We start from the raw sequence: 14,870 nt of genomic DNA on the forward strand, positions 1-14,870 counted from the left end.
GGAAGGAGGAAGGAAGGAAGGAAGAGGGTTTTTCTTTTTATCGCAACGTTTGTAGCCTGAGGAATGGCGCAGGCTCATTTCGCTCACCACCACCACCCCCACCCCCCTCAGCGAACAGATAGAACAGACAGTGGGTTTTTTTAAAAAAAAAAAGAAAAATGTTTATTCATCGCCTTTTTTTTTTTTTTAATACACCTGCAGGGTCGCACAAGACTGAACACCATAACGGTCACCAAATGTACACTCGACATACACAGTTAAATAACAGAAGGGCAAAACAGCGCCAGCAGTCCAAGAGGTGCAAATCCAGGGTCTTTTTTTTTTTTTTCTCCTTTTCTCCCCAGGAAAACACGGAATCTGATCCAAAACACCGACAAGGAACAGCATCAGGCCTCCCTAATGCCCATCTTGGAGCAGAACGTGGCCTTGGGCGTTCCGCTGCTGTGGGACATCACCTCCGAGAGAGATCGGGGGGTTGCTCCGGTTTGAAAAGAACAATTATAAATCCTGTACCTTCTGCACTGCAGAAATTGGAAAAAAATCCATGCAAACTGTTGTCTTGTCTTTCTTTTTGTGGTCCTTCTACAAGCAGGCCCCTGCTGTCTGTGCCATCATTGTGGTTCCTTGCTTGGGAAGGAAAGTCCGTGATAGTTCAGTTTCCAGGGATGCTTCTCTGGCACCGAGGCATTGGTTAAGCTTGAGATACCGTGGATCCCTTAACACGGGGACCCAATATGCTGCTGGTGCTGTGGGACAGAGTAGGACCTTTGAGAAGGAAGACTGGAGTTCCAAAAGGCTGTTTTCCAATCGTTTTCTGGAACACTGTGTAGTTTTCAGCATTAAATAACTGCTCCAGGCGCCCCCAGTCTGCACTCCTTCCCAAAGGTGACCAGAGCACAATGGTTTCTCAACTCCACATCTGCAATATCATTAAGGGGAGAAAGAATGATGTCCATCTATAAAGACTATAGATCTTTGAAGACTTTAAAATCACTCCTGTAGGGCAGTTCTGCCTGAATATCTCATTTCCAAACCTCCTATTCTCCTGTTATTAATTTTTGACTTGTTATTAAATCACCTAGCAGCCTGATGAAAGCCAAGACAACATCTCCATCCCCTTCTCCCACACCAACAACACAGCAACACTCAACATGATAATTCCCAAGTCCTTGGCAACACGACTTCACATGAATGAGCTGCCATTTGGCCACGCTGCTAAAAACCCACAGGCTCCCAAACCCACTGAATTTCAAGACATTCATCCCTTAAACCTGTGGGAGTACTTACGGAAAAGTCTTGCCTTCACACTCAGCGCAGCACAAAAGAAAATAAATCAAAAAAACCACCCCACAACCTCTCTCAGTTCTTCAGTCTCACAGGCTGGTAAGACAAAACATCCTCTTTTGCTTTTGTTTTATAGATAAATGTATCCTGTTACGCACACAGACATTCTGGGATGAGTTTTCAAGCCGAGTGGAAGGTGGTTTAGACATACACAGTACATCCTATTAGCAGTCAATGGAGTTGTAGTCATATTCTTGCCAATTAAATAACCAACCAACAAGACCTGTGAAGGAGAATTATGGAAGAAAAAGAAAATACACTGCTTTAAGAGATAAACCTTCTCTTTCCCTTTCTCCTGGTCCCCAAACGTAACAAATTCTGTACATAGACCAGGTCTGCCAAAGCAGGCAACCTTTACAGATGGCTTTCTGTGCCCCATAAACAGTGGTCCACTAGCATGTTGGTGTGTTTCCTGAGCCCAGGGCTGGTCATTTTTGTCATTTTATGAAACTGTGCAAGGGAATTAGAGTGCATCGTTAACAAGGTATTTGGAAAATCACAGTAACCAACTCTCCATCCAGTCTTGAAGGGAAAAATATGTCCCCTTGGAGGCGGTGACAGAGACAACTACCCTGCATCTTCAGAGGTGTGCTCCTGGACCCTCATTTTCGCCTGGCACAACTATCTTTCCTTCACAGCAGAAGCTGCCAGGCAGGCTAAGCTGAGCCTTTTTTGTTTACAGGCCAAAAGGTGATTTTCCCTGCAAACGCTGGAGGAGAATAGAGACAACAGTGGCTCCATGCTACCCTTATGTGCTACTATGATTCCGATCAGTTTGTTCCCAACAACAGGGGTTTAAGACTGCACTTTCCCTTCTTTCTGGAACTTCTTGGTAAAACAGGGCAGGGCGGGCAGCATGTAAACACTTCGAGGGTTGGAAAAATAATAATTTAATGGATTGCTTCAGCACATCTTCACAGCTTCATTTGGGTTGTATCCGTCCCCGCACAAGCGCGCGAGGAGCCGCCGCTTTGCTGCTGCTGCTCTTTTTTTCCAGGCATCGAGTTGGTATATTCCCTTTCACCTTGGCTGCTGAAACAAAGACAAGAAGCAGTTCTGCCATACTCTGGCAATTTACATGATGTCCTATATACATACAACGTAATCTGCCAGCAAGCCTTCATTTAGGCAAGCTTTCTCCCATACAATTGAAATCCCAAGTTGTTCACCACAGATACTTCCAACAAGGAAAAATAAGGGTCAGCAGACATGCCAAAAGTAAAGTCTGGAGCAAGCAGAGGTTTCACTTATCTTGTCCTTTCTGTTAAAAGCTGCATAAAATGGCATCCCAGAAGGATTTTGAGGGTACTTCTTCATGGTCACTGGGGACTTAGACCCTCTTAAAGCATTAACAAGAGCTCCAAGATTTTAGTGGAAGTTAAGTGAGCAGATACTTTTAAACACATTGAGCTCCAGGATACCCATATAGCTGGGCTTCCAGGGGGAGGTGACCAGTACAGGCAAGTGACACCATGAGACTCCTTCACTCGTGTTCTGCTGAGAAAGTTCTGGGTTTAGTGATGTGCACTTCACTGCCACCGTTCCCATTGGTGGTTGTAGTGATGATATACTGGGTGGTTTGCTGCTGGCTGCTGGTCTGTGATTCCAAGGTATCCGTGTGGGCTGGTGGCTGGGAAACACCCACCTGTACCTCGCTGGGGAGTGAAGGGTTTGGTTTGACATCCAGATCAGGCTGACCTTCAGATATCACATAGTGAGTCTGCATGGGGAATGCAAAAAAGAAGTCATTTGTTGCATCTTCTGTGCTAATAGTCTGTAATTTTCCTGTTGCTGTGCTGGAAGACATTTCAGCATGAACAAGGAACTTGGAAATTAAGTTCTACCTCATTTAAAAGTACTTGAGAGCAACATAACCCTTGTCCTTTGTTTTCAAGTACAGTGGGCTACTTTGCATTTGGCTAACGTACAAGCGGTTAAACTAATTACACAATTAACTACAAATTAAAATATCATTTTTTAATACAACTGTTCTGGAAGTTTTTTTGATTTTCCACGTGTTCTAGCAGAAGTGTCCAATATCAACGCAGTACAACAGCTGTCTCCTTATGCTGGATTGCCTACTAGGTAAGACAGCGTAACTCTTTGATAGCTTTCTGTTATCCACAGGATTACCAAGTGAGAAATGTTTCCAGAAACTGCTCTGAAATTTGGTGTGATGGATACATAAATGTTTTTAAGACTGTCACTACCACTAAGTCATACCTTGCCCTGCACATGTGACTAAGTGAACACTTTAAACTCGAAGGAGTCATACCTACAGGGGCCAGACAGAGTGGGCCTTGCAAACAGTTTAGATGCAGAAAACTATTTGTGATCACCACAAAGGAGTTCGATGCTACTTCAGAAAAAAAATAAAACAGATCTTTTCCTTGAAGCTCATGAGATTATTTCCTGCCTTCCATAACCTAAAGTTTACAACATTACTAGGTTTGAACAGTAGCACTTTTCTCCTTAGCTTATGACAACACAACATATCATTTCTTGGCTGTTTTGCCTACAGATTCTGCCCAGCAGAGAACTTGCTACGATTATTAGAGAAAGCCAATGCCCTTTCAGACTATACACTCTGGACCTCTACGGGTACACCATAATTCTCTACTCTGTGCCCCAGTCATCACTTTGGCACTCCTTTAACCTTCAAACTGAAGGCTTTAAGCCTGATCATTATTCCAGACCAAAATATATACAAAAAAAGCCATGATTGCTTTCCTTACCTGAGTGACTGCTTTCACTTGCCCTGTGTTGACAGTGGTGACCGGTGTACCTACAGCGGTCTCTGTGATCACGTACTGGCCTTGGGGAATGGTCATCATCTGAATCTCCGATGCTAAAAAACGGAAATTGGACAATCAAGACCTTCAGTCAAACTCAAAGACCACCTTGAAAGATCATGTCTTACATCAGTAAGATTTCAAGCCTGAAACAGTAGTGGTTGAATAGAAATCCAGGTACTGTAAAGCCGTGTAAAGCTCTACAGGCCTCAACACAATTATGCCAGCTAACAAACTGCAGATTTAGCAATTCATGCACAGACAAGACATCCTGTTCTCACCCAAGAAATCGTAGAATTACCATCCAGAGCTGCAGGGACAGAAGAAATCATTTCATGTCACTGTCATCTCCGTGATTCTTTCAAGCATCCATCCTAATTTGAATGAGCTGCTATCCAACACGCAGATTCTTCCTGAATGCAAGTTCTTTGGAATAAAGCAGCCCAGTCTGCCTGCCCAAACCACCCAGAAGATAATTACAGACCTACAGTAGAAAAAGCTAGTACAACCATTTTGATTTGTCTAAAACCATTTATCTTCTTAGACCTCTGTGAATATTAAATCACAAAGCTTAAAAAGCTCTGAAAAATACTATCCCATTTGGTAACTGGAGAAATGGAGCACAAGCAGTCCCACACAATAGCCAGACCACTAGTGAGAGCTACTGCTGACGCTTACAATAGCTCCGAAATGAGTTCCATGTGCTGGGAAGATAGGTGTGCTGAACTGAAGAGCCTTGCTGCTGCTGCTGCAGGGCTTGGTTTGGCGTAGATGTAGTTGTCTGCATCTGCGAGGGGCTGAGTTCCTGCTGAGATTGTTGCGAGGAGGGACTCAAAGGCTGCCCCCCAACCTAGAAAAACAAAAAGGTGTAAGTGTTCTCAGTGTACCAGGGATTGCACGCCTCTGTACTGGTACAAACATATCCTTCTTAAGGGAAAACACAGGGGCAGGCAGCAGGTCCTACAGCATACTGAGCACAAGAACTGCAAAGCTCTCCTCCCTCTCCAGCTTGCTTCACTCGATGGTTAATAAGCAGCGATTGGCAAACTGAAATAGAGACCTTGCTTTCCAAAGGTGGAAAGCAACAGTTCTCTGTGGCAGAGAACTGAGATGAGGGGCTAAATAGCACTCAACAGCATGAAGATCTGAACTTCAAATATTTGAGCAATGCCAGTTTCCATTTACATCTTTCAATTGGCTAACTTGATTCAAGCTGCAAATTTTTCTGTTCCCAGCCATTTACCTCTACCTTGTATACACTGTTAGGGAAAAAAAGAAACCCACACAACAAAAAACCCAACAAACCCACAAAAAAATCCACCCCTATACAGCCTAAGCACACCTAGGAACTACTTAATGATCTCAGATATATTCATGTGAGAGTCATTTCATGTATGGTCCTTTAAATGACATCCAGAAGACTATCTCTTGCATCAGCTCATGTCATCTGCCACCTCAGCAGACCGGTAGGGAAAACATTTCCTGCAAGAGAAGAGTGGAATACCTGTGATGACTGAGTTGCTGGCGATGGCTCTGTCACCTGGATGTGCTGCACCTGGATAGCATGCTGGGTGTACGTCTGGGGGTCATGAAGCTGCCCAACGTCCACCGTGGAGTGCTGGGACTGGTGGGGTGAGGTAGCCTGGAGAAAAATAAAATAATAAAAGAGAAATCACAGCAGAGGCTTATACTTCAAATTCTTTGCAGAAGCAGCCACGTAAACATTTTGTGTCATACAAGGTGTGGAACAATGAGGTACGAGCCGTAGTGAGGCCCTGGAGCACTCCTGTTCAAGCCTGTGTTTACCCTCTTTGCGCTCCTGGGAGATGAAAAAAGCACATTTAACAGATGTAATGGCACTGAGATGGTTACATCTCAGTGATATCAAAGGGAAAGGACTTGCCTAAGGTCATACAAGCTGTCTGTGGCAAAGGCTGGACTCAAACCAAAGGGTCTGAAAACCAGGATTACTGTCAACCACTGGACCATCCTTTTTTGTAGCTGTCTTTCCATAAAATGTATGCATACTCAAGATCTGCTTATCCAATCCTGTAGCTTGACACAGCTCTGTATCAAGACAAGTGCTCAAAGTCTTACTGATTAAAGGCTTTTTTGAGCAACACTTGCTAATGATACCAATTGGAGCAATTTAATTACGAGTCTCAAATCCTGATATAATTAATTCAGTATTCATGCTCTTGTATCATTAGAACAGCCACAGTCAATATTAACTGAGGCCTTTATTAACCAAATTCATAACCTAATTTGTAATGAGAGGCCAGAGAGAACGGAATTTCAGATTCAAAAACATGGTAGTTTCAGTTTCACCCAGTAGATAACAGATTTAAAGGCTACAGCCATTTCTTACAGCTGCCCGAGTTATTTTCCTCAGCTCAGTTACTCTAGTTACACTCTGTTTTTATTTTTAGGAGGCTGTTGAGCATCACAGAGAATGAATATTCTAATAGATGATACAAAGGATAAAGCAAATGCTTTCTGCACTTCCAAATTTTGGCTTTGGTTCACTGAGAACAAAGAAGTACAAATTAGTCTCCTCAACTGCAAAAACGGGTCACCCGCTGACCCACTTTCCCAGTTGCTGGAAAACCTTCCTAGAGCAGACTCAAGCAAAGGCGCCCAGATGGGTAGAAATAAAGTAGGACTGTGTTGATATGTCTCCTGCAAGCTGATCAAGACTGCCAGGACTATTTATGCCCAGTACACAATGCTTATGATAGGAAGTCTAAGCATTATGTATCAATTTATCTGTAAAAAATAGCCTGCACCACTTTTTGTAGATATTCCAACAAACTTCCCAGCACTACAGCCCCAAGAAAGCACAGGCTTGATACGGAGAAGAGGTCAAAAGCACACCAGTCCCCCAACAGGTTACTCACCTGGGCCACTTGAACAACCTGCAGCTGTATGTGCTGAGGCTGCTGCAAGCCAGTTGTGGCCTGAGACACAGGGATGTACTGGATTCGCTGGTAATCTCCCTGGGGAGTTCGATAGTCTGTGGTGAGGGTCTGGGATATCTCCGTCATTGCTTGTGTCAGTAGATCCGTTGTCTGAGCAGGTAGAGAGAGATACAGACCATCATCACGTATTGTCTATCAGATTGGATACTTTTGGGTCCAGTCATTTATTTACAAGAGCTTAATGTGTACAGAGGCCATAAGCAGTCACTAGAGATCATCCACTTGCACCTTCTGCCTAAATGCTAATCAGGACCATTAAGGGTTAACTTAACACACAATAGTAATAAAGTGATTTTAATCTTTGGACTTCACAGTATTCTATTAGACAACAAGAGTCCTGCATTTGTCAAGAGCTGGCTTGGCTTCCAAGTCCACAAGTGCTTCTTGGACACATTCTACCTTCCCTCCTCCACTTGCCAGAGTGGTACTTCTCTTGACAACTGTATTTTCAAGCAAGACAGTCTTTCATCCAGTTTCAGTCTTCAAATAGGAAGTTTTAAACTGTGGTCAATAGGATTTTTATAACTACACACCGTCCCAGCACCACTAAAAGATGCAAGACTGATTTTTCTAGTCTCAGCTTTCACTTCCGCGGCAGCTAATGCCTTAACAGCGGAGAGAACAGCCACTGGAGGTTCGTATCGCTCAGTTCCGCACTGTCCAAAGAATTACAGAAAGATTTTTGACTCCTCTGAACAGTTTGATCCAGTCCTCGGTCACTGTTAAACATGTCCTCTCGATCCCAAGGACTGCAAGCACCTCAAGGGAACAGTCCCAGTGAAAATCCACAAGATGTGTATTCCTGAGTTAATTAGGCATGTAAATGTGAAAGCATCATGTGGAGTCAGTAGCATATGGGTCCGAGTGAAAGAAACAGGGGGAAAAAAACAAACCCCTGGAGTTCCAGAAAGAAATACATAGTTCCTGGCAGAGCAAGACTACAACACCCAGCTTCAGGAACAGAAGTTATCTCAAATCATGTCCTAACACACACTTTAAAGTTTTGTCTGCCAAATAAACATCAAGACTACTATACCAGAAGGCTTCAGTTGTGTTTGTTTCCCTCTGTTGGCCTGAGCTAACGCCTCTGGAACCCTTACCACAACAGTCTCTCCCGTAGTGCTGTCAGTGGTCAGAACTGCAGGAGTGGAACTGATGACAGCCGTTGCCAGCGGGGTGTGTATTGTGTTGGGCAGCTGAGCAAACTCCGGGTGCTTCTTGCGAATGTGCTGGACCATCTTTGTCTAGAGAGAGATGCAGAAGAGCATTAGAAAGGTAGTCAGCAACTCTGCTTCGTGCCAACTGAAACTAGAACAGCCCTGTGGACTAACAGCTGTTAGGTTTCCCTCAGTAAGGCAGCATCAAGGTTCACACTGTGGGGTGCTCTGGTCAGCAAGAAGGAAACAAGGATCACAAAGTTGCTGCTGATTACAGCTGCCTGATTCTGAAATATCACCCCAAACATCACACTCTAAGCTTTTTACCCCAACACGGCCAAATATTTTGAGGACTTTTTCCAGAGGTCACCTTTTTCTGCATTTTGCTTCCCTACTCCTCTGCCTTGTCACTGTCAGGGAGCAGTTTCCAAGCTTTTCCGTTTGTGACAGCACTCTAATAACATTTCCACTACTTCTTTCACGCTCATGCCCTCTATTTAGAGAGCCTTTTTGCCATGAAATAAGCAGGCTGCGCCTGTGTTGTCAGCCTGAATCCAGCGCTCTGACTGAGAATGAAAGAGCTCTGCTCGTGGACTGACAGATGAGAGAGACCGTGGTGAAAGAGCATCACCAGGGATCGCTGTTTTCTGAGGCTGAGACAACCCCGCACCTTACTGCTGTACTGCTTGGAACAGTGAGGGCAGCAGACCGGAGGGGTGGCTATAGTGCCCGTCAGCTGCGTGTGGGTGCTCAGCATGGGATCCGGCTCTCCTGGGCCCGCAGGGCGCAGCTTCCGGATGCTTGGAGGTAGCTCAGCACCAGGATGGTTCTTCAGGATGTGTGCTTTGCGTTTGCTGGCGCTCTTGTACACCTGCAGGGCAAAGATTTGGAATGAAAACTGTGTAATCCTGATGTCTGTGCAGAAAACAGCTACCAGTTGTCTTTGTCTGGAAGGTCTGCACATTGCTTTAGACTATATGTTTGGTTAAATCCCCAGTTACAACACGATGCATGAATATACATACACACACATTCCAGTGTTTAATCAGCCTGTGAAAGCAACTCCTTGCACAGCATGCAGGAGGCATTTGAGAACATGTTGTATGGCAGAACGAAGCATCAGAGCAGGACAAGAAAGTAAGAGGAAAACGTTTTTTTTTGCCTCGTGCTTTAAGGTCAAATATCAGAGAAGCCACTGATCACCAAAGCTGTAATTTCTTTGATGGTAATTTGGCATGAGGGGTGATGCCTCCACTCTCACACAAAACATCAAACTGTTAACAGCCTTCAGTTAAATATCAGCATATTTTTCAATTCTTTTTAGATACATCAACAAATGAACACTCCATACATTATTTAGAACTATCCGGGGTTTTTTTGCCCTTTAAACAAAAAGGAGGCATCATGGAAGAATACACTGAAGATAAGAACAGTCAGTCAAAACACACTCCCTGGTAAATGAAGGTCCACATGCATGAAAAGTGAAAGGCAGGAAGTAAGAACAGGAACCCCAAGGCAGTGCAGAAGCAGCTTCAGGCTCCACTGAACAGAGAATTACTGGCATGTGACCAAGTAAATGGCTTAAAATAAAAGGAGTTAAAGACTAACTTTTTGAAGCGATACAGAAACCAAAAGGAATTAGTGTTCAGGAATTATAGACAGATAGGATACCTAGTCCTGGGTTGCTAAAAAGTGATACAGGACTAAGGGTGGGTGACTGGTTGCTGGATCACAGCATTTAAGTTTTACCAACTCCAAAGACAGCAGAAAAGGAGAACTGCAATTTTCAGTTAGCATTCAGCTGCCTTGGCCTAAATGCATTTCATCTTAATTTCTTTTGGATAGTGCTCCAGAAACATTGCTGGCAAGCACCTCAAAAAAGGTACAAACCCTGCCAGATGTTTCCATGCAGAGACAAATTGGTGGCATACAGGTCTAGGACTGAGCTACCCTCCGAAGGGTGACTTCCTTACATACCTTATCACAGTACTGACAGAAGTAATCTCTGTTGGGTTTGATGATGGGCAATGTGAGCTCTGGCACCTCTTCTATTTTCATGTCTGGATGTCTCTTTGATAAATGATTCACCTTAGGAGAAAGAAACCAAGAACAAGAGAGCATATTACAGATGGGAGCCAAGCTATTGCTGCTTCTCCTAGACATGGCTAACAGCCAAACCTAAACTATAATGATGCTAGCCAGCAGCACCGGAAGCATTTGCTGCTGCAAAGGTCATTGTGCATTCACAGTCAGCTGCTGAAGGTAGACACGGTCTTGCTAGATCTCATTTACAGTTTCTCTAATCAAAATGGGGAGGGAAGGGGTAAAATAGCTTGCTAGAACTCTCTTCCAGCTGAGAGTAAGGTTGTGTAAAGGACTTCTGGCCCAGGAGGCCTTTGCTAGCAGAGATAATAATTCTAATGAAATATTTGCAAATAAGATCTCTTGCTGTGTAACACCCTTTACACAGTGGCAGTTACAGGGCATGGCCAGGAGAGGCCCCTCAAGAAGGGGGAGAAACAAACAGAAAAAAAATAGGAAAGACAGGATAACTGAGGCAGTAAGGCTGAACTAGGCAATATATTAATCTTACATTCTGCTAATTAGATTACACATCAATCAGAATTACTTAGTTAAGATATGGTAGTGACAAGCAGACACACAACACAGGCAATGAAATACGCAAAGGCACGCGTTTCCTGAAAAGACAAGACACAGGTTTAAAAAGAGACACATAATCTCAACTCAGCTACAAAATTCTCCCAGTTTCACAGCATCCTTGTGTTCAAACCACCAGTACTCCACCTTTATTCCTTAACTACTCAAAACTGAGCACAGAAAGTCTAAGAGAAGCTACAGCACACTCTCACCAGCATGCCCCTCCGGCGGAAACCCATCATGCAGAGCCGGCACTTGAACATGAAGCTTTCGTAGTCGGTAGAAGCTATCCGAGGCTTGAACGTTTTGGAGCGGCTGATTCGATCAGCTTTCTTGGCCTCCCTCTCCGGGTTGTGCATCCTCTGCATGTGCTCTCGCAGCTTGTCTTTCCTCTAGGGAAAGAGCAAATCGGGGAGAAAGATGTCAGCATCGCTTGCTGCCTTACTACCAGTCACAAGGAAGAGTCGCAATCCAAGTTGTTCAGAGATCTCTGGCTTTTCCTCTCCAGTGCTGCTGTGAGATGGGAGTCGTGTGTTCAGTGTCGGACAGCTCGGCAGGAACCCTTTGGGCTTGGGTTTATCCTTCAAACCAAGCTGAAGGTGCTCAGCTACAAAAGCAGGAGCTAAATTGGTGCTAGTTTAGCAGCCTCTGTGAGAACAAACCCCTCCCATTCTGACTTTCTTTTGATTTTATCTAAATTACTAGTGCTCAACTCCACGCAGCTGGAAACTTGCATCAAATAATGCCCTTCACTGAGAAGGATCTCAAGTCCTACAACAGTATTGAACCTACTGCCCAGATGCAATCCAGCCCTTCTGGACACACACTGTCTAGAACGTACTTCACCCGAAAGCATCCAGTTCCTCAGTATCCCATAAGAAACGAAGTGACAAGGAGAAGGCTGCTGCCACCACAGTTCACTTGGCTCACAGTCTGCTCCATCTGTACTGGAAGATCTGGAAGGGCATCTGGATGTCCTATGCTGACAAGATGCGTCCCATGGACACAGGCACGCTGGCGAGGAATATCAGCAAGAAGTTTTCTTAACTAAACTGATAAAAGCAACACGACCCAAGCACTGGGCAACTGAGTTGTATAATGACCCAGTTCTTAACGAGCAGACAAAACTGCCTTTGCCATTAAGTTATTAGAAATAAGATCTGATGGATGAGAGATCCTGTTACAGCAGGGCATACTGGGGTGGATCTTGGCCCTTGTCCATCAGAAACGAACATCCCAGCTCACACACGACACAGCAGGGCATAAAACTTGCAGCCAAGTCTAGCATGTTCACACGTTAGTTGCTTCCACCTTTGGGAACATGAGCTTATCTCCTCGAAGGAGGGTAAAGAATGGTGTTAAAAATCACGTCAAGAGTTCTCTCACCTTGAACTGCTTGCCACACGTGGAGCACAGGAAATCTTTGCGGTCCGAGTGTCGCAACATATGGAGCCGCAGCTTGTCAGGACGGCAGAAAGCCTTGTCGCATTCCGTACACTGGTAAATCTTTTCGGAATGGAAACTGCGCACGTGTTTCTTGACCTGGAATGGCAGATCACGGAAAAACGGGATTTATTCACAAGAGAGGAGCGTGCGGTCAAACAGTCTAAGAAACTCTCAGCAGAAGGGAAGAAGAAAGGAAGGAAAAAGGTTTTCAGAGTTCTCTAATCTGCTCTGGTTTAAAAAGTATTTTATCAGAACAGTTGATATCTTGGCAATGGTTTCTATAAAGCCATAAAATCTTTATTATGCATCTGGATGGACGATTTGATTTCCTCCAGACTGATTCTTGAAGGCATCAGCTGTCGAACACTTGGGCACTTAATGGGCAGAAAGAGTCCATGATGTACCAGCTTTACTGAACCATCCTTGAGTTAAGATGTTCATCTGAGGTTACCGTTATTTCATTTAGAAGAAATCTAAATGCAGGGACCAATTCCTTTCAATCACAGAAAATGAGATTGCAATTACAACTGGAAAAAAAAAAATCCATTCCTGAACAGCAATTACTTTTGCATACTTTGGGATTATCCTTGACCTCTTGAAGCATCTAGTGGGGTTTTTTTCCCCCTCTCACTAAAGTAACTAATGAAGTTTGACATTTGAAATCCAAGCACTACTCAAATGGGTCTCTAATTAAATCTTTACCATCTTCTAACACCGATCATACATGGAACAACTTGGTATCTTTATCTGTTCCACATAAAAGTATTTAAGTAGGCAGCAATCTACGGCGACCAGACTTCATTATTCACATAGCACCAAATGAAAAAAAAAAACCAAACACATTTAAATTCCAAATAGAGCTGAATTACTGGAAAAAAGCCATCAGTTTCACGGGAAAGTTTACAAGGAATTAGGTTGCAGAACAGCATTTCTGAATCCTCAACATTCTCCCGTGTTCAACATTTACAGAAGATAAAGGTGCTTTGCCAGGATGGAATTACATTAGTAAATCACTTTGCCCCCTCCTTTCCTCCTTAGCCTGTTGGATAGTCTTTCCTGTTGGACAGATTTCCACATCTCAATTTAAGCCAGGCAGCTCAGCAAGACATACCAACCTCTTTGTCCCTGTGAAGGATAATGAATATGTGCATGGTACCTCGCAGTTTTTTCTTACTGAGCATCGAAACAGCATCCTTAAATTCTGTTAACCACCTTCTCCAACGGCCCTGCACACTGCACCAAGTAGTTACACTACTCACTACTCCAGTGCAATGTCTCTAGCAGTGCGTGGAGTAGAAGGAAGTACTCAGCTGGAGCCCAGGGGGAAGCTGGGAAGCAGAGTATCCTGATCTATTCTGGCATTTCTGCGAGGTGTTTAAATGAATTGTCCTGACAAAAAACAGTCAAGGGATTAAAGATGTAAAACCTCAGTTTTCTGGTTCAGAGTTTTAACACCAAAGGACAAGGTGTATTCAAGTACAAGCAGCATACAGCAAAACGCAATTCCTTCTGGTGCCATGAATCTGTACTGACCAAAAGTAGTCAGGACCTCTGCTTTAGGTATTTTCTAGGGATAAGGGACCACCCATCCCACAGTACGGTGCCTTCTAACGACAGACTCAACCACCTCATCTGACTATTTAGTGGAAAGAGCACTTCAATGGCATAAGACAACATCTAGCAATGCTTGGTCACTCTTCCTTTTTAATTTCTGACTGATATGGACCTCTTTATCTTGTGAGAATGAACTGACGTGCAGTATTACAAAAGAAAAGAGTGAAAAATTCATAAATAGAGTGCTTGCAAGAGACCTGTACTGATTTGAAGTGCTGCCTTCCAGCATCTCACCTGGATAAAATCTGGAAAGCGTTTTTTGCAGGTAGGGCAGGTGAAATAGCCATCATTGACATGGATGGCCACGTGATCTTTAAGCAGATCCAAGCGGTCGAAGGACTCGGGACAGAAAATGCAGGAGTATGTTTTCTGGTCCATGTGGAACTTCATGTGGCTCTCGAGAGCTCCGCTGTTGATGAAGCCCTTGTTGCAGATGTCACAGGTTAAAGGGCAGTTCCCTTCCCGCCCATGAAACCGCAAGTGCTGATCCAGTTTGTCCTTTTCCCGAAAGGCCTTCCCACACTGGAGGCACTTGAAGGGGCGGAAGGATTTCCGTATGAACAGGTGCTGAAGAGCTGCATTCTGAAAGAAACAAAGAGACCATTAGCTTTTATTATTATGGAGAGATTCCACATCCACACATTTTCAAGATGAAATATACTGGATGATCAGTGAACCTAAGCTTCAAGAAAATGCTTTTGTGTTACAGATACTGTCTCCTTTTTACAGAAGGGGAAGCTGTGACAGGCTGAAGTCAAGGGATATACCTACAGTTACACACTGAATTAGGGGAACACAATGCAAGAGTTTCCTCTCCAGTCCCTGTTTTCTGCTGATTTAGCTAACTTTTGTCTTTAGCGTGGCATTTTTCTGTAAATTAA

The 14,870-nt window shown here is 44.0% G+C and overlaps 1 protein-coding gene across 2 annotated transcripts in view; it reads right to left on the reverse strand.

Moving 5' to 3' along the window:
- Positions 1-187: 187 nt before the first annotated feature.
- The window catches only part of PRDM10 (PR/SET domain 10), a 44,225-nt gene continuing 29,542 nt past the window's right edge, over positions 188-14,870 (reverse strand). For both annotated transcript variants that reach the window (XM_086627044.1, XM_086627045.1), the window contains 11 exons: positions 14,224-14,571; positions 12,316-12,471; positions 11,142-11,321; positions 10,249-10,359; positions 8,942-9,142; positions 8,215-8,358; positions 7,034-7,204; positions 5,641-5,778; positions 4,815-4,986; positions 4,080-4,192; positions 188-3,064 (listed from right to left, as the gene is read on the reverse strand). In XM_086627044.1, coding sequence (XP_086483170.1) covers positions 2,828-3,064; positions 4,080-4,192; positions 4,815-4,986; positions 5,641-5,778; positions 7,034-7,204; positions 8,215-8,358; positions 8,942-9,142; positions 10,249-10,359; positions 11,142-11,321; positions 12,316-12,471; positions 14,224-14,571 — 1,971 coding nt within the window. In that variant the 3' untranslated portion in view covers positions 188-2,827. The remainder of the gene's footprint in view (positions 3,065-4,079; positions 4,193-4,814; positions 4,987-5,640; positions 5,779-7,033; positions 7,205-8,214; positions 8,359-8,941; positions 9,143-10,248; positions 10,360-11,141; positions 11,322-12,315; positions 12,472-14,223; positions 14,572-14,870) is intronic.

The sequence above is a fragment of the Tauraco erythrolophus genome, chromosome 26, assembly GCF_009769465.1.
Source record: "Tauraco erythrolophus isolate bTauEry1 chromosome 26, bTauEry1.pri, whole genome shotgun sequence".
NCBI lineage: Eukaryota > Metazoa > Chordata > Aves > Musophagiformes > Musophagidae > Tauraco > Tauraco erythrolophus.